Source organism: Chrysoperla carnea, chromosome 5 (genome assembly GCF_905475395.1).
Source record: "Chrysoperla carnea chromosome 5, inChrCarn1.1, whole genome shotgun sequence".
NCBI lineage: Eukaryota > Metazoa > Arthropoda > Insecta > Neuroptera > Chrysopidae > Chrysoperla > Chrysoperla carnea.
This window is the reverse complement of record NC_058341.1, coordinates 21,266,883-21,285,903: the sequence shown is the minus strand read 5'-3', so window position 1 is coordinate 21,285,903 and position 19,021 is coordinate 21,266,883. Positions and strand designations below refer to the sequence as shown.

The window sequence follows — 19,021 nt, the reverse complement described above, 5'->3', positions numbered from 1 at the left end:
TTGCTCAAATTTTATAAATTTATTTTAAATAGAATTTTTTTTTTATTATAATTATTAAGAGTTTTATTTATTTAGTACCTCCACATCATCAACTTCTCAGATAATAAATATTAATTTATTATAACAAAGATGTGTAGCTAGGAGGCTACACTTATTTATCAAATGTTCATACAGAACTTTCTTTCAGAAGTTTTTGAATAAAAACATTATACCGGCTATGTCATCAACCTACGTCATACTGATATTGCACTCCGAAATAAGGCTAGAGATTAAGTGCAAATTATTGCAGACAAATCAGATTTGCAGGACAGAAATATACTATGAATTTAACGAAACTGAATAATCAAGCAACAGGTTTTTCAATCAATGGATTCAAAGTTATGAATGATTAAATATGAAAAAAGCAAAATATTACCAATTAACAAAAGACAGTTTTGTTGTCTATCTGTCTGCTACGATCTTTTTATTGGAAAACTGCTTTAATTGAGATGGTACTTAGTTCTTTTTCTTGTAACGTAGGAATTTCGGAAATACTAAGCTAAATATATACCGGGTGCATTAGATTAAAAGGGTTATAATCTATTTAATCTAGTTTTCCTCCATCTTTAAGGATTTATTACATCTGGAGGTAAGTTTTGCTGTTTCCTCAGCATTTCTTTAGTATTGGTGTATCTACCACAATATGTTAAAGATATAGAACAAAAAATTTTTCTAAGATATGTTTTTCGTAAAAATATTAACTACTTTTGTTCGAAACCTTTCGAAAGCTCAAAGAATTTGATAGAAATTCGATACGTTATGAAAAGCTTCTAACACCAGTAGTTCTGAAACGGCGGTTACTTTAACAACTTTACAGACTACTGACCATTTATTCTGATCACCCGGTATAACGTTTATTATTTTTAAAAGGTACTTATGCCTCTTTTTCTCTTAAATCATTGAAGTATTAGTAAATTTGAGTCTATGAAATGAAACTATACGTTAGTTATATGTAGTGTTTATTATTCATAGGTATAAATTCACAAAATAGATATTATTCCTGACCATATGATTGGTGGATAAAAAAGTTGAATAGAACTTAAAAATAACGGTCATTTTATGATTATTTGAATGGCATAAGAACCATTAACATATATTTATTTGTTCGTGGCATTTTATTATTTTAATTTATTTACATTCTACATACTTTTATGAAATAAAAAGTGTTTAATAATTATTAATAAGTTTCAAAATATATTATACAAATATTTTATTATTCAGTTAATTTGACATTCCGTGAGTTTATGTCATCTTTATTAAATATTTTTATTTATTTTAATATTTTAATAATTTTTTTTTAAAGATTATTATATAACATAAATAAGTAAATGAATACATGTGTATGTTTGTTATATAATTAAGTAAAGATGGCTCAATTTAAATATATGAATGAACTATCGAATGTAATTAGTATGGATGGTCCAATAAGTAAAGGACCGGTAGCTCGATGGCAACGTAAAGGAGCTAATAGTAATAGTGATTCGAATACGTCCAGTAATACATCGAATACATCAACTAATTTAAAATTATCATCAAGTTCATTTAATTCAACTAGTAACAATTTAAATAAAACACCTAAGAAGAATGCAATTACAACAAATAGTAATAATATTAATGGTGAGGCAGGAATGAAAAATAAAAAAACTCCTTCAAAAACACCTTCTAAAAATAATAAATCACCAGGTAATATTTTAAGATTGTTTATTAAATATAGTTGATTCACAAATTTTAGAATAAATTAAATCAGTATTCATAATTTTTTTTTTTGTAATAACATTATGGAAGTTTAATAAAAACAAACAATTAACTGAGTTAATTGTTTAAATACCATGCATAGACAGTGTTGATTATTCTATCGCATTACACATACATACATATGTCACACATACATAACTGATATTCCCATATAATAGGTACATACTATACAATTTATGCCTAATTTGCTTCCTCACGGGTAAATAGGGTATACCGTAAATAGTGATGTTTACGAAAAAATGTTTCAAACAAAAGTTGTTTATTTTTTAAGATTTTTTACATTTAAACTTTTGTTCTATCTCTAACGGTTTACAAGATGGGTTCTACGGACCCATAAGTAAAGACTCAATTGATCTATGTTGCTCATTTACGAACTTGACCTCACTTTTAACGTCCTGAGTACGCTATAAAAATTTCAGCTTGATATCTTTTTTCGTTTTTGAGTTATCGTGTTGGCAGACAGACGGGCAGACAACCGAAAATGGACTAATTAGGTGATTTTATAAACACCTATACCAAAATTTTGTTCATAGCATTAATATTTTTAAGCGTTACAAACTTGGGACTACACTTAGTATACCTTGCATATTACATATATGCATGGTATAAAAATTATTTGAAACCTCCTAAACCTCGCCCTCTGGGTCATTAAGGTTTCTAATTTTCAAATAATTAATTAGAAAAAATATTTGAAGAAAGAATAAGTCTTAGAAAACTCTGAAAAAGTCTTACGTGCTCTGAATAACTTTCCAAATTAGAATTAGGCACAATTCTCCAAAAATGTTGAGGAGTTCCTAAGACTTTTTTTAGAGTTTTCTAAGCTTCCGAAAAAAGGTTTGTTTCTAGCTTCCGCGAAAAGGTATGTTTAAATTGAATATTTACTTTATTTTAGGTCGATCGAAGACTCCAAACACTGGTGATAAATCAAAAACTCCCACAACCGGTGATCGATTTATACCATTACGTAGCACAACCAATTTTGATTTAGCACATTATAAGGTAAAATATTTATGTAATAAGAGTTCTCATTTTTAAAATACCAAAACGCACATACAAAAAGCGGAGAAACGAAACGTTAAAAAATTTGGTATATTTTTTAGATATCACAATTACAACAAAATGATGAAAACAGTGGCAATGTAAATGGCGTAATCAGTCCAACATTACAAGAAAAACAACGAATCATGTGTGAGAATTTACATGGCAACGATATATCAAAACAGCGTATATTAGAATACAAGAATAAAGCACCACTGGCACCTGAAGGTTATCAGAATCATTTACGTGTAGTGTATACACAAACCAGAACACCAGCTTCTACATCAGTTAAATCGAACACTAGGTATATACCGCAGCAACCTGATCGAATCTTGGATGCACCAGATATAATTGATGATTATTGTAAGTTGAATTCAGTAAAGAAGCCTTGATGAGTGTCATTTTTCGAAAGCGAGATGCAAAATGCTTAAGTTTCCTAGGAGCTATCACAGGGTAATGGCTAGGAGGCGAATAAAGTGCGCATGTAGAATGATGATGCACTCTTCCAGCGCATGCAGCCCCCCGTGAGGAAGGGGTTGCCATATTTCATGAAAATTACCAACGAAAAAAGTGTAGAGACATTAATAATAATGGCTTTAGTATTTTGTATCTCGTAAAATTTTTTCTTTAGGACAAAGAGCACTAGATTGATATAACTTCCCTAGGGGAAAAAATATTTGAAGAAAGAATAAGTCTTAAAATGTTTTAGAAACTCTGAAAAAGTCTTTGGAATTTTTAAACGTTTTTGGACTGTCTAATTCAGACTGAATAACTCTGAATTAGACAGTCCAAAAACGTTTAGAAATTCAGAGATCCTTTGACTTTTTTCAGAGTTTCTAAGACTTTTTAAGAATAATTCTTTCTTGAAATATTTTTTCTTCCAGGGTTGTATCATATTTTTAAAACATTTCTTAGACAAACGAGCAATTATGTTAATTTAATTTAATTTATTATTTTGATAGATTTAAATTTAATTGATTGGAGTAGCAACAACATCTTAGCTGTAGCGCTTGGTGCACAAGTTTATCTATGGAACGCCGACACTGGTAACATACAACAATTGATGGACATGCAACAATCAACCACAAACTACACATTAAACGACCACGTGTGTTCATTAAATTGGATCCAAGATGGTGATCATTTAGCTGTGGGTCTTACAAATGGATCAGTTGAACTATGGGATTGTGTGCAAAATAAAAAACTACGTACAATGTTTGGACACCGTTCACGGGTCTCATCATTATCATGGAACTCGTACGTTTTAACAAGTGGATGTCGTACTGGTGAAATTAATCATAATGATGTTCGTCAACGTGACCATCTTGTTAAAGAATTAAATGGTGGACATCATACTCAAGATGTGTGTGGTCTAAAATGGTCACCTGATGGAAAATATTTAGCATCCGGTGGAAACGATAATATTTTAAATATATGGTCTTTAGCTGGAATTAATTTAAAGTATACTAATGGAGAACCATTGTATTCTTACAATAACTCACATACTGCCGCTGTAAAAGCTTTAGCCTGGTGTCCGTATCAACCAAATGTCTTAGCTTCTGGTGGTGGTACAGCAGATCGTACAATCAAATTTTGGAATTGTAATACAGGAGCGTTATTAAATAGTGTTGATACTAAATCTCAAGTATGTTCGATATTATTCTCGACGAATTACAAAGAATTAATATCCGGCCATGGTTTTGCGAATAATCAACTAATTATATGGAAATATCCATCAATGACGAAGATCACCGAATTAACGGGACATACTGCACGCGTGTTACATTTAGCAATGTCACCAGATGGACAAACTGTATTATCAGCTGGTGCAGATGAAACACTACGATTGTGGAAATGTTTTCAAAATGATCCAAATAAATCGAAAAAAGCATCGGCAATACATGAATTTAATTCAAATAAAAATAAACATCTTAGTTTATTTAAACAAAGTATTCGTTAGATAGATAGACATTTTGTATTTTTTATGTTTTTTTTTTTTTAAATAATTTTTTCGTATTTTTTTATTTTGACAGCGTTTTTTTTTAGATTTTTTATAATTTTGTGTGTAATTTTAAAAAATGTATTCAATAAAGTTTATTTTAATTAACATTGGTTGGCATAATTTAAATGCCCGTCAGTGTACGTCATTGATGAAAAAGCTGTTCCTGTGAGTGCGATCCTAATGATCCACACGTTCAACTTCCCAGATGAAAATAACTACTTTTTTGTGAGCTTTTATCTGAATAAGAAATATAGAAAATTCCAGAATTTATTTTTATTCAGAAATAAATAAATTCAAATGTGGCTGTATAATCGGATAAAGGAATACATAAAATAGCCATTCTTGAGGAGTTCTCAATAACAGCTCCGATATTGATGATTTTTTTTTTCAAAATGATTCTTTTTGTATATTATTTAAAATCAGAAACATTTCAGGGGGGGGGGGGAAGAAATGTCGCGATTAATATATCGACGCCCAGTCTAAATTTCTAACGATAAAAGTTTGAAATTTCGAGAAGATATTGATTTTATACAGTAGGTGTCACAGAAATTATACATTGAACTGTCACCAATTGACAGATCACGTACTTATACGTCATTAACAGAGAGCGCCAAAAAAACTGCGTTTAAATATCTCAAAATTATATGTATTTTTAATATTTTTTTACACTTAAATACAGCATTTTTAAACAGTATTTATATTTTTTACTTTGTTATAACGGTGTAAACAATGAATTAAAAATTAATAAAAAATACATTAATATTCCCTATTGCAACAATTTTATTAGCTTAGTCAGATAAAATAGGTTTTTCATCAATGTCTAGAAGTTCTTCTTTAATCGAATCGACCTTTTCACCTTCTAATACTTCATCAATACGATTCTTTTGGATGTGAGTATTTTTATGTCTTCTTAAACTACCGCGATTATTAAACTTTTTATCACAAACTTCGCAAGAAAATGGTTTTTCACCAGTATGGATCCTTTTATGTTGAACTAAACCTTGAAACTGTGAAAATTTTTGATCACAAATCTCACAAGAAAATGGTTTTTCTCCAGAATGAACCATTTTATGTCGTTTTAAACTACTTTTCTTATTAAATTTTTGATCACAACTATCACATGAAAATGGTTTTTCACCAGTATGAATTATTTTATGATTATTTAAATAAGTTTGTAGTGAAAATCTTTTATCACAAATTTCACATGAAAATGGTTTTTCTCCCGTGTGAATTTGTTTATGTGTATTTAAGTTAATTTGTAATGTAAATTTTTTACCACAATCATCACATGAAAATGGTTTTTCTCCTGTATGAGTTATTTTATGTCTAAATAAAATAGTTTTAAGAATAAATTTTTTATCACAAATTTCACATGAAAATGGTTTTTCACCAGTATGAATTCTTTTATGTTCTGTTAATCGATACGAATGAAAAAATGTTTTATCACATTCATCGCATGAAAAACGTTTTTCTCCAGTGTGGGACATTTGATGTTTAATTAAATTACTTCGATCAGTAAATTTTTTATCACAATCTTCACATGAAAATTGTTTTTCACCGGTATGAATTCTTTTATGAATATTCAAAATCGATTTGTGAGCGAATTTTTTATCACAAATTTCACATGAAAATGGTTTTTCTCCAGTGTGGATTATTTTATGTCTATTTAAAACGGTTTTTAGCGCGAACTTTTTATTACAAATTTCACACGAAAAACGTTTTTCTCTAGTATGAATTCGTTGTTGTAAAGTTAAATTTCTTTGCTCATTAACTCTTTTATCCGAAAAATATGGTTTGTTTTCTTGTGGTTTTGAAGCTATACTTGTATGATTTTCTTCTAAAATTTCCTCTTTGATAAATACTTGCTCTAAACCTATTTCTTCATTATTTTGTAAATTTTCTATTGTAGATTCATTTTTCTTCGAAAATTCTTCTTCAGATTTAATGTTTTTTGCAGTTGTTTCGAGTTGTTCTTCTTTAACCAAACCGATATTTCCTTCAAATACTTCGTTCATAAGTATTTGAGGAATAAATTCCTCTTGGAATGCATAATTTTCTTCTAATATTTCCTCTTTAACTAAAACTTGCTCCAAACCTATTTCTTCTTTCGTTTGTAAACTTTCGATTGTAGAATTTTCATTTTTTTCCGTTAATTCTTCTTTAAACTGAATGCTTTTTGCACTTGTTTCATCGATGTTTTCCTTTAAATGAAAATGAATTATTTTGTTATGCCTGTTTAAACTACTTTTTTGAGAAAATTTTTTATCACAAATTTTACACGAAAATAGTTTTTCACCAGTATGAGTCCTTTTATGTTGCACTAAGCCTTGTGGTAGAGAAAATGTTTTATCACAAATTTCACATTTTAATGGTTTTTCACCAGTGTGAATTATTTTATGTCTGTTTAAACTACTTCGTTGAGAAAATTTTTTATCACAAATTTCACATGAAAATGGTGTTTCCCCAGTGTGAGTCCGTTGATGCACAGTTAAATCTCTTCGAACGTCGAAGCTTTTATCACAATAATCACATAAATATGGTTTGATTTGTGCAGATTGTGAAGCAGTTTTAACATCTAATTCATCGTTTTCATATGTAGCTGTAATTAGTTCATGTTCCATTTTATTATTTTCTTTCGATTTTTCTTCTTTCATTAATTTTTTAAGCAGTGAGCACCAAATAATAGAGGTTATATTAAATTAAACTGACAAGTGGCGTTCAGTGACATTTTGTATAAAATTCCATGTATTCTACTGCTTATTAGCTTATTCCATATTATATTACTTGGTCTATAGTATATTATGATCGTGTACCATGGATCGCGCGTTTTAATCGTTAGTTGTTTAATATTTAAATTATCAACAGAAATGTATAGTATTCAGAAACTGGTACTAAATTCTACCCTTTTGATTTTAGTCCAGTAAAAATGCTCACTTTTTACTAAAAGCTGGTGGAATGTGTTTATTAGGTATCAAATATCATTCGTAAACCATGAGCTAGTTGCGCAAATGTTTCTATTTGTTAATAAACAATAAATTGTTAATTAAATGAAACGGTCAATGTAAAAGTTTACTTAAAAAACTAATAAATTCCCAACTTCCATTACGAATATGTTATACCTACATATATAATAGTTTTTCGATGATTTGACAAACATACTCACATGTATGTAATACAAGTTGCCTATTCATTAATTTTTAAGTCAACTAGTACATTAACCGTTTCATTTAATTAACAATTTATTGTTTATTTACAAATAGAAACATTTTCGCAACTTATTCATGGTTTACGAATTATATTTGACACCTTAGAAACACTTTTCATTGGCTTTTAGCAAAAAAGGAAAACACGTTTTCCTTTATTTGTTACATCTTTGACTGTACTATTTGGTCAGTTTGATGGTTAATTAAAGTTCAAGCTAAGACATTGAACAGGTAAACATATGAAGGTGTCAAATATCATTCGTAATAACCATGAGCTAGTTGCTCAAATGTTTCTATTTGTTCATAAGTAATAAATTGTTAATAAAATGAAACGGTCAATGTAAAAGTTGACTTAAAAAACATTAATAATTTCCCAACTTCTATTACGAATATGATATACATATATAATAGTTTTTCGATGATTTGACAAACATACTCACATGTATGTAATACAAGTTGCCTATTCATTAATTTTTAAGTCAACTAGTACATGAACCGTTTCATTTAATTAACAATTTATTGTTTATTTACAAATAGAAACATTTTCGCAACTTATTCATGGTTTACGAATTATATTTGACACCTAAGAAACACATTTCATCGGCTTTTAGCAAAAAAGTGAACGGTTTATTTCATTTTCCTTAATTTGTTACATCTTTGACTGTACTATTTGGTCAGTTTGATGGTTAATTAAAGTTCAAGCTAAAACATTGAACAGGTAAACCAGATGAACACAGGTGAATGAATGATATGAATCAAAGAAGACATACCTACTACCTACCTAACTACATACATACATACTATTTTTATGTAGGTATGTATGCGTAATATTGTAATAAATCCTCAAATTAAAAGAATGTAGACATTAAAAAACAGACACGGACACGTTGTATCATATTATGAACAGGTATAGGTAACACCAACACAAAAGAGTTCTCTAAAAAAGTATATATTAATAAAGAGATAAATATCTTTGAATATATTTATTTTGTGTGTAGGTTAAACAGTTCAAGGTGAACATGTTATATATAATATACCTTAGTTATATTTATTTATTAAATATTTTATTATATTATAATAAATATTAAATAAAAAACGGGTATTTATTCTTTTTATATTTATTTATTTATAGGTTTACAGATAGTAATGGAAAGAATTGAAAGAGAGATAGCATCAGGACGTATTGCAATACCTATACCCACAATAACAACAACAACAACAAACTTTATTAATTGTAAAACTCAAACACATAATATTATTACAGATGATATTAGTTTAACAAGAAATATAAATCATTTAAAAATGTATTCAACATATCGTCAACAACAACAAAACGATATTATTTATTCAGATTATGATTCGAGTACAAGTGAAGATGAGGATGATGGCCAACATCAACATGAATTATATTTAAATGAACACGATGATGAGCAATTGTCACAGTATTCAAATGATCAGAGGTAAATTTTAAATATTATAAAATATGAAAATAGTTTTTGTTTTTTTTTGTGAAATTTACAAAATTTAAAAACCTCCGACACATGGAGTTTTTCCTTGTAACTCTTCCCAAACTGAACAGATTTTCTTGTAACGTAGCCAAGAGCACTCTCGAATCAATTATTTAAAAAAATCAAAATCGGTTCATCCATTTAGAAGCTACGATGCCACAGAAAGACACACACACATAGTGGTCAAACTTATAACACCCATCTTTTTTCGTCGGGGATTAAAAGCTTGAAAATAACTTTACACTTAGAGTTATTTTGACGCTCAAACCATAGAGATAATACCACAGACATGGGCATAGTAGTACTAGACGGTGCGATGCATATACTTTCTGTGCTGAAAAGTTGTGCCAATTTAAGAAAGAGGCAGCCTCATAAAGCTAGCTTTGTTCCACTGGGTGGTGATTATAGACGTATGACGTATAACTCTACCGAAACTTCCTTTTTATCTCTTCCTAATTTTGGAATATGAATTACTTCGAATGCTCCCTCTATATATATAATCTCTTTGACCACAGAGCTGCAAAATCGCCGCCAAACGGTTCATCACAGTAGAGAGAGACAGATAAAGTAGTAACATTTTCTGCTTCTTTCTACCTTTCTCACTGCAGTGAAGAATTCACTTATTGCGAATCCTGTGTCTTTACAACTCTATGATATTATCTCTATGGCTCAAACTCAGGATCAAGCGTCAGCATAAAAATACACCTTAAAACTACATCATTGAATATTTTCAAATGATTTAGTAAATAGCTCCGACGTTTGTTTTTCTTTTCTCTGTGTCAAAAAAATGCACTGATTTGCATGCACTCTATGTATATCCGTAAGTTTTTTGTGACACAGAGTGTACATTTCTCCATAAAAAATTACCAAAAAGCGCCAAATTGCATATGAGACCAAAAACGCATTATCTTTATCGCCTCTAAAAACACTTTCATTTAATTTTGCATGAATTGATTGCTTGCTGCTCAAAGAGCTTTCTTTAGACACATCTTTATTCAAATGGGTGAAACTAAACTCTGCCTGAGCCTACGGTGGGGGGGGGGGTTATTTGTTCATTTTGAACTCAAAACTGATCAAATTAGCTAAAGGTCACTCCTTGTTAAATAAATGTTATAATTAATATGTAAACTTTAACAATATTTTAATTACAGTTCCGAAGCACCTGAATGGGAAAGCTACATAGACAAAAACGGTGAATTAATATACATTGATTGTTATCCAAAATGCATAAAAAAATTAAATCAACCACAAACAACAAATACAAGTACTTCAGATTCAAATACAAGTACGAGTAAAACAAATAAATTATTTAAACGTGGCAGTAAAACTCGAAATAGTTCTAGACGTGGTACTAACAGCAATTCTATTAATAATACAACAGACAGTACTGATAAAAGTAACAATAAATTATTACGTTTAATCAAACATACAAATAAACATAATAATACAACAATTAATAATAATACAACAAATAAAAGTAAAGGTGCTAACAAGGTAAAAGTAACATTTAACGATTGTGAGGAGGGTGAACAACGGGACGTACATTTATATGTCGATCCAAAAAATAAAATCAAATATGGTCGACATGTATATACAATCAGTGAATCAATATTAGGTTTAACGCTAAGTACATTTAATAAAACGGAATCCGAATCAGATCCAAATGATCAACGTATAATGATCGCGGGAATTATACCAGATAGTGAAGTAGCTTTAAAACATCGACGCTCAATTAAAATCGGCGATTGGTTAAAACAAATCAATAACATTCAAGTAAATATTAATAATATTCAACAAATATTAGATAACTTACAAAAACCACAAATAATTAAGTTAAAATTACAACGAATAGCTGGTACAGAGGTAACGTTACAACCACCACCAAATATTATACCAAAACAATCGAAATATTTAAAATTAATAAATAATTTAAATGAATACACGGATGATGATGAATTTATAACAAATTTATTAATAAAATTAAATTTATATTGTGGTTTAATTTATATTAATTTAAATAATGATAACGATATTATTTATTGTTATCCTAATAATAACGATTTAACGAAAACGTATGGGATTTACATAACGTTACAACATCTTTTTAATAATAATAATAATACAAATATAAATAATGTTCAATATAGTCAAATAAAATTTAATAAAATTAAATATAATATAATTTACACATACGATCAATTAAATTTATTATTATTTATATTACCTGATCATATTTATAATTTACAAGAGACATTACAATTAAATTGTAATTTAATTAATTTGTTAAAATTTACATTTAAACAATTATATGATACATTTAATAATGTGAATTATTTAAATACGTTAAATCATTTATTATCACAATATTTTTTAAATATATTATTAAATAAAACTGGATTAGATACGGATAATGATGATGATTATCATTTAAATATTAATAAATTTATTAATTTATTTAATAATATTCAGTATAATAAATATCAATATTATTTTGATGATATATTTGTTAATATGGCACAACAAATTTTATTACCGCGAGATTTACAATTGGATATTGATGATTGTTTGAATCAGATGGAATCATGTGATTATAGAGAATGGGTAAGCTTTTTATTTTAATATTTTTAATTGCGTAATTTGGACAGGGAAGCTAGCGGTTGGTATTGTACAAATCTTTAAACGCAACCTGACGGGCAAAGATCTCTTGAGCTAAATTTACATAATTTAAAATTTATTTTAAGAGTGCTGCCTCGATGGCTTTCTTTGCAGAGGTAGAGGAATAGGTTTTTACCTTAAAAAACAGTTTTTTATGAAAATCTTGAAAACCACTGCACATTTTCATTTTTTATATGAATCTAGCATAAAACAAAATATGGTAATAATAGGTCCCTAGCACCTAGACCAAGGAGTCTTCTCTATGCCATCTTTGAGGAAAACCTGTCACCCGAAGCAAGACGTCTCCTGGTAATAGAAGCTATTTTAAGCAGATAAAACAGTTGAATAGTCTAGTTGTGGCTATACACAGTTTAGCCTGTCCCATGTGCTGCACAAAGACCTTGACTAAATTACGGAGCATCTTGCTATGGGAATGACAGGCTCAGTTGAAAGGAGCATTGAACGTCTTCGAAAAGGTTCTGAAGTAATGGACTTAGGATTCTAGTCCATCACTCGATGAATAATTCTATTTTTTATTTATAGAATGAAGATCCATTAGATTGTCAACGTTTATATACAATAATTGGTAGCTGTTTATACACCAATAAATATTTATTATCATCACATTTAAATCATACGGATCTCATGAACATCAATATTTATTTACATACCAATCATGTATTTAATTTATTTATGAATGAAACATTACGTACGTTTATATTATGGAAACAAGTTTATCCAAAATCATCATTAAATACAAATGATCAATATTATTTATTAATTATTGGTTCACAACACGATATATTGTGTGTTCTATTTGAATCTGGTGGATGTACTTTAACGATACAGCAAGCAGAGTCTATTGGAGATCAACAGCAACAGATAGGTAAGTACCGTCAAGCACGGATTCATCGATGTGGGTACGATAGGCGTGCTCACAACCGTAATAGATTTGTGGCGTCAAACATTCATGATTTATTGAGGTAGATAGGCTGATTATATTATTTCCAATGCTTTAATAAAATAAAGTAATGTTTCGGAACGCAACGAAATACTTAGTCATCATAGACATGTTGTCACGCTTGAGTACCGTAAACTCGAGGTTGAATAAGAGTTGATTTATTTAGATTCAATCGAAATTAAATTGGATCTATTAACTACGGATTAAAATTCTATATTTTACTTTACCAGGTACACCAGATCCATTTTATGTAGAAGAAGTTCAATATACGTTAAACGATATCCAATCAATGGGCTCTATTCAAATTGCAACAAAATGGATTCATTCCAATTTATATCCACAAATAAATTTTAAAACAACAAACAATCTACTGAATACAACCACATCATTATTTAATAAATTACAATTACAACAATTACAACAACAACAAACAATATTGTTACAACAAGTGCCTGTAGTGATCAATGATAATGTGGCTACAACGAGTACAAGTACAAGTAATATAACATTAATTGATGAGAAACAACAACAGAATACGACGACGGCGACATTTATACGTAAACCGTATGAGATCACATCAATATTAAAGAGACGTAATAATAATGTACAGCAACAACAACAAGTGATTACGATCAGTGATAATGATGATAATGATAATGATACCGATACAATAAGGTAATATATAGTGTGTCCCCGGATAGAGGACACACATTCGAATTAATTATCGTATTTTCAACTCTAATATAATATTTACAAATTATTTTTTATTCTTTCAGTTATCAAAGTACTGAATACAATACACCTACAGCTGAACCAACAACAGATAAACAGATAATTGGACGTCGTGAAGCACGACAACGAGGTCTATATATTATCGATGGAGATGATGATGATTATGATAATGTATTTAATGATAATATAAGTGATGATGGTGCATCATCTGCTTCATCAGCGGATAGTACAAGTAGTAATTTATTATTGAATGAAATCGATACAATGAAACCATATAAATTGGTAACAAGTGATGTTGATTTAAATACGTTGTATTATTATGTGCAATTGGATGAATTTGAAGGAATCATGTTATGTCCACCATCGTCAAGTCATAATTTACCGAATGATCAACATCATGATCGATTATTAAATCAATTTAGACGATCATGCCAAATTATACATCAATTATTTAAAAAGACTGTTCGATATAAAGTAGGTATTACTTTTGGTACAAAACTGGCTCTAGTAGACACTCTCTGATGATAATAATGAGATTTTAAAATTTTAAGTTTTTAAACTTGCCTTCTATTAAGCATTTTACTTTTTCACTATACGTCGCTAGCATTTTTTTAAATGTTAGACTTGCAGAGAATAAATGATCAGAACAAAAATTGTCGTAAAATTTATTTTCTACAATTTATAATAAATATTTCATTTTATTAATGTTAACCGATATTTCAATATCGATGTTTATGAACGAAACATCGAGTTTTTAAAACAATTATTTCAATTTTACAGAATTTATTGAATCATAACAGCAACGATAAACCAATTATAAATAAATCATTGGTTGCAATTAAAGAACACGCAATTCTGTTTGAATTAAATTTTAATAAGCATGCAACGACGATGAATAAAAAGAATACCAGTAAAAATATTATCAAATATTGGGTGGTTGGGTAAGTAAAACTGCTTTTTATGAGTATCGATTTCATGTAAAATTGTAAGAAGTGAGACTAACTGATGTTTAGTAACTATCGATCGATAGTTAGAATTCAAAAATACTATTCGATCGATAATTAGGATTCAAAAAATGCACGCTTTTCGATATCTTATAATGGCGAATTTACACGAAAGCAAGAGCATCTTCTAGTATTTTGTTAACCAAATAATTTGATTAAACATGGCGAATTTATGCTTGTACGTAGTCTATTTTTATGTTTTTTTCTTACTTCTTGCAAGAGAGTTAGTAAATAATTTCTGAATGATAACTAAAATAATTTTTCCTAAAAAAATAAATTTATTTTATAATTTTTAGACGACTATTTAGTGAACCACATCCAAGAGAATTATATGTTTGTTACGATGAATCGATTCCACAGAATATTGTTGAAATTGCATTTAAATTGGGTATTTTAGAAGCTGGTTAATCAATTCAATTAAATCCATTTAAATGTATTATATAAATTTATTTTTTTTATAGAAAATTATTTATTTTAATAAAAAAACTTATTTCAAATATCCCTGTTTGCTGATATGGGCTAGGTAAATATACCCAATATTCCTCTCTTTTTTTTTTAGAGTTAAACCCCAATCCCAATATGGTCACAACTTCGTGACAAGCTTTAACCAAAACAAGTGAAAATAAACAATTGACTGAGTTAATTGTTGAAATACCATGTATAGACAGTGATGATGATGCAAGCGTGTTTTTTGACGTCACGTAAATAAGAAAAGATATCCACTTTTAAATAGTCACACACACAACTGATTTTCCCATATTAACACATACTATAAAATTTGCACCTAATTAGCGCCCTCGTGGGTAAGCAGGAGTAATGTTTTTAGGCGTTACAAACTTGGGACTCAACTTAATATACTATGTATATTTCATATAAACATGGTATAAAAATACAGAATACAGATTCTTTGTATAAATTTTCATTTTATCATTTGGCACTTGATCTTTTATTAAGCTCTTGACTCTTTGAATGATATATTATTTTAATATTTTGACAAGTACATATTTACAATTCATAAAATATCAAACTTTTTGCGAAGTAAAATGGTTTGGCTTTTTAAAGTTTGCAATTTCCTTTTATTTTTGATATTTACGAAAAATATAAAATTATGCACAACAATAAAACCTACTTTTGTTAGAGATGGAGAACTAGTTTCTAAAAGCAATTTTCCATATCAGGTAAATCTACTAAACGAAATAAAATTTGACGGAACAATAACTTGGGTAATTTATTTTATAAGGAAAATTATGAATAAAATTGTGCGCTCTTCAGGTATTCATATATAGTACTGCAGATAAGGAAAAAGATCAATTTTGTGGTGGCTCAATTTTAAATAATAGTTTTGTAGTAACAGCGGCTAATTGTTATCTGGGTGCCGATTGGACCCATTACGTATTTGCAGGTGAATTCAATTTGACGCTACAAATAAATTCAATTAAAAGTAACACTTTTGAGCATGAAATTGGAAAATCTATATTTTTAGTGGATAAATTTATAGTCCATAACGGTTGGAATGAAAGTTCTTTGACACATGATATTGCTTTAATAAAGGTAAGTTGTAGTTATCGATACCTTAAGACTTGATAGAAAAAGTTGACTATTTCGAAAACTTGCAAAAGACACTACACAGCACACGATACGTGGGATTTTGGTCTCTCAGTCAGTTTGGTCATGTTGTAAAAAGTGCAAATATGTTGTGCAAATTGCAATGAGTAAAAGCTAGATGCAACGAAATATGTAAATACTTTTTTGCCGAAATACGATATGTTAAAGATTGAATCGTTAGATTGTAAAGTAAGTAAAAAATATACTTTTAAAAACATATTGGTATATCTTTGTTGGTGGAATGTCATGTGTCGAAAAGTCCAAGGCATACAAATGACCGACAATAGGGTCATTTTCCTGGTCATATATAATTATCTTTAGTGATTATTAATAAATAAAAACATTTAAATGTTTTTTAGATACAAGGAAAATTCTGGGCAGGAGAGTTTACAACTTCCATTACGCCAATTGGTATTATTGATCATGAAGTTAGAGGAAACACTATATTTAATGTTTCTGGTTGGGGATACACAGAGGTAATTAAAGAAAAAGTTGTAATGATTGATTAGCCACGCGGTGAAATAAAACTATAATAATGATCGTATAAAAGCAGATCTTTAGGTTTTAAACAAAGGTAAGGGGTCTTTATTAATTACGTGAGTTGTTATACCATGCATATATGAAATATACATAGTATATTAAGTTTAGTCCCAAGTTTGTAACGCTTGAAAATAATGATGCTAGGAAAAAAATTTTGTCATAGCTGTTCATAAAATCACCCAATTAGTCCATTTCCGGTTGTCCGTCCGTCCGTCCGTCCGTCCGTCCGTCCGTCTGTGGACACGATAACTCAAGAACGAAAAAAGATATCGAGCTGAAATTTTTACAGCGTACTCAGGACGTAAAAAGTGAGGTCAAGTTCGTAAATGAGCATCATGGGTCAATTGGGTCTTGGGTCCGTAGGACCCATTTTTTAAACCGTTAGAGATAGAACAAAAGTTTAAATGTAAAAAATGTTCCTTATAAAAAAATAAAAAACTTTTGTTTGAAACTTTTTTTTGTAAACATCACTGTTTACCCACGAGGGCGTTAATTAGGTGCAAATTTTATAGTATGTATTATAATATAGGAATATCAGTTGTGGGCGTGTCTAATTAAAAGTGAATATCTTTTGTTATTTACGTGACGTCAAAAAACAAACGACTGCGCATCAACACTGTCTATACATTTTTGTATGTGTTATGTGATAAAGAAATCAACACTGACTATGCATGGTATTTCAACAATTAACTCAGTCAATTGTTTCTTTTCACTTGTTTTTTATTCAATTTAGATTCCTCCCTCTTTGGTGAAATTTGGTTGGACCCCCCAAAGTTGTTTAAGGACTAAATTTATTTTTATAAATCGGGAAAATTAATATAAAGTTTAGGTGTGCTATAAGGAATTAATAGTAGGCAGAAGATTTTATAGTACACCACCTTCAACATTTTGAGTTCACGTAATTAATGGATGCCCCCGAGGGCATCCCTAATAATAATTAATAATAACATTAGGCCTAATGTTATTATTAGAGGTATGAGTAGTAGACCATAATAACATTTTTTTTATTCTGTTCTAGTTCAGAAATATATCAGATGAATTCCATTCTGTAAATTTACAATTAATACCACCACGAATATGCAAACAAAAGCTTAAAAAATTTGAAATAGATTCAAATGGTAAAATGTGTTTACAGAATCTAAAAATGCCAATTTGTCCCGTATGTATTCGATTTTGAAATATTCAGTAAACAAGTATTTTGATCAAATCACTGTGGCTATGTATGTTACAGGTTATATTATTCTATGGGCTATATGTTTAGTGGAAAAGACTCTTTGGAGTGTTCAAAAACAAAAATAAGCGTCTACGACTCCGTTTATTAAAACTTTTCTCCGTCTTCCGGTCGATAGAATAATATAATGGTGGATCAATTTCTTAGTAAAATCATCAAAAATTTAGTATTTTAATTATTATTTTATAATATTTTACTAATACAGGGTGATTCAGGTGGTCCGGCTGCTGTAAATGGTAAATTAGCTGGTATTGCATCAGTTGTTTCCATGTTATATGTGGACGGAGTTGTAATTTGTATTCCAGGTGGAATAAATTTATATTCGGATGCATATTTTTATAGAAATTGGATCCTATATAATGATGCATTCTAAGCACTTTTGTTTTAATATACATTTGTTATTGTTGATTGTATGTAACCTACGAAAATAAATAGTTTTGATAAATAATAATTGGTTTATATTTTTCAAGGCCACCATTGGTTCCTATTAGCGTTAGATTTGGTTCCGTGGCGGTTAGTTCCGGAACATATTTGGCATTTATGGGTCCATTAAGAGCTCTGAATTCAATTGCTCTTAAAAATGAGCTATTTGAGGCGTCCCGATTTTTATCTCCTTCACCCCTTATCGACCATTCCCTGGGGTAACAAATCAAATTCAAGTAACGGATGAATTTTGTTTTATTCAATAGCTAATACTTTTCCTAGTATCCTCCAATAAGTTTAAAGGCAGCATCCAACAGCGTGTTAT

At 29.2% G+C, this 19,021-nt stretch overlaps 3 protein-coding genes across 5 annotated transcripts; all 3 read left to right on the top strand.

Annotated features, from left to right (window-relative positions):
• Positions 1-1,364: 1,364 nt before the first annotated feature.
• On the top strand, positions 1,365-4,861 carry LOC123300015 (cell division cycle protein 20 homolog). Of its 3 annotated transcripts, none has more exons than XM_044882468.1 (5): positions 1,365-1,625; positions 1,662-1,722; positions 2,687-2,793; positions 2,895-3,195; positions 3,795-4,861. In XM_044882468.1, the coding sequence occupies exons 1-5, from the start codon at positions 1,407-1,409 to the stop codon at positions 4,790-4,792; spliced, it is 1,686 nt and encodes a 561-aa protein (XP_044738403.1). In that variant the 5' UTR covers positions 1,365-1,406; the 3' UTR covers positions 4,793-4,861. The 3 variants fall into 3 exon arrangements, with proteins under 3 accessions (XP_044738403.1, XP_044738404.1, XP_044738402.1); XM_044882469.1 differs by having other exon boundaries at positions 1,366-1,533; positions 1,666-1,722; XM_044882467.1 differs by having other exon boundaries at positions 1,367-1,722.
• Positions 4,862-8,993: 4,132 nt separating this feature from the next.
• LOC123301044 (protein inturned) lies at positions 8,994-15,305 on the top strand. The gene is made up of 9 exons (XM_044883771.1): positions 8,994-9,050; positions 9,170-9,497; positions 10,697-11,483; positions 12,057-12,146; positions 12,744-13,086; positions 13,392-13,836; positions 13,938-14,367; positions 14,674-14,834; positions 15,194-15,305. Exons 2-9 carry the CDS (start codon positions 9,184-9,186, stop codon positions 15,303-15,305), a joined length of 2,682 nt encoding a protein of 893 aa, XP_044739706.1. The 5' UTR covers positions 8,994-9,050; positions 9,170-9,183.
• Positions 15,306-15,940: 635 nt separating this feature from the next.
• LOC123301043 (trypsin-1-like) lies at positions 15,941-18,646 on the top strand. The gene is made up of 4 exons (XM_044883770.1): positions 15,941-16,075; positions 16,170-16,448; positions 16,862-16,978; positions 18,479-18,646. Exons 1-4 carry the CDS (start codon positions 15,941-15,943, stop codon positions 18,644-18,646), a joined length of 699 nt encoding a protein of 232 aa, XP_044739705.1.
• Positions 18,647-19,021: the final 375 nt, after the last annotated feature.

Bases quoted from the DNA above. Each gene is read 5' to 3' on its own strand.
- LOC123300015 (XM_044882467.1), top strand. From the start codon at position 1,407: ATGGCTCAATTTAAATATATGAATGAACTATCGAATGTAATTAGTATG. The intron at 1,723-2,686 runs GTAATATTTTAA...ACTTTATTTTAG, and splicing joins TAAAAATAATAAATCACCAG to GTCGATCGAAGACTCCAAAC. The intron at 3,196-3,794 runs GTAAGTTGAATT...TTATTTTGATAG, and splicing joins AGATATAATTGATGATTATT to ATTTAAATTTAATTGATTGG.
- LOC123301044 (XM_044883771.1), top strand. From the start codon at position 9,184: ATGGAAAGAATTGAAAGAGAGATAGCATCAGGACGTATTGCAATACCT. The intron at 11,484-12,056 runs TACACGGATGAT...ATATTTGTTAAT, and splicing joins TAATAAATAATTTAAATGAA to ATGGCACAACAAATTTTATT. The intron at 14,835-15,193 runs GTAAGTAAAACT...TATAATTTTTAG, and splicing joins ATCAAATATTGGGTGGTTGG to ACGACTATTTAGTGAACCAC.
- LOC123301043 (XM_044883770.1), top strand. From the start codon at position 15,941: ATGGTTTGGCTTTTTAAAGTTTGCAATTTCCTTTTATTTTTGATATTT. The intron at 16,449-16,861 runs GTAAGTTGTAGT...AATGTTTTTTAG, and splicing joins ATGATATTGCTTTAATAAAG to ATACAAGGAAAATTCTGGGC. The intron at 16,979-18,478 runs GTAATTAAAGAA...TTACTAATACAG, and splicing joins CTGGTTGGGGATACACAGAG to GGTGATTCAGGTGGTCCGGC.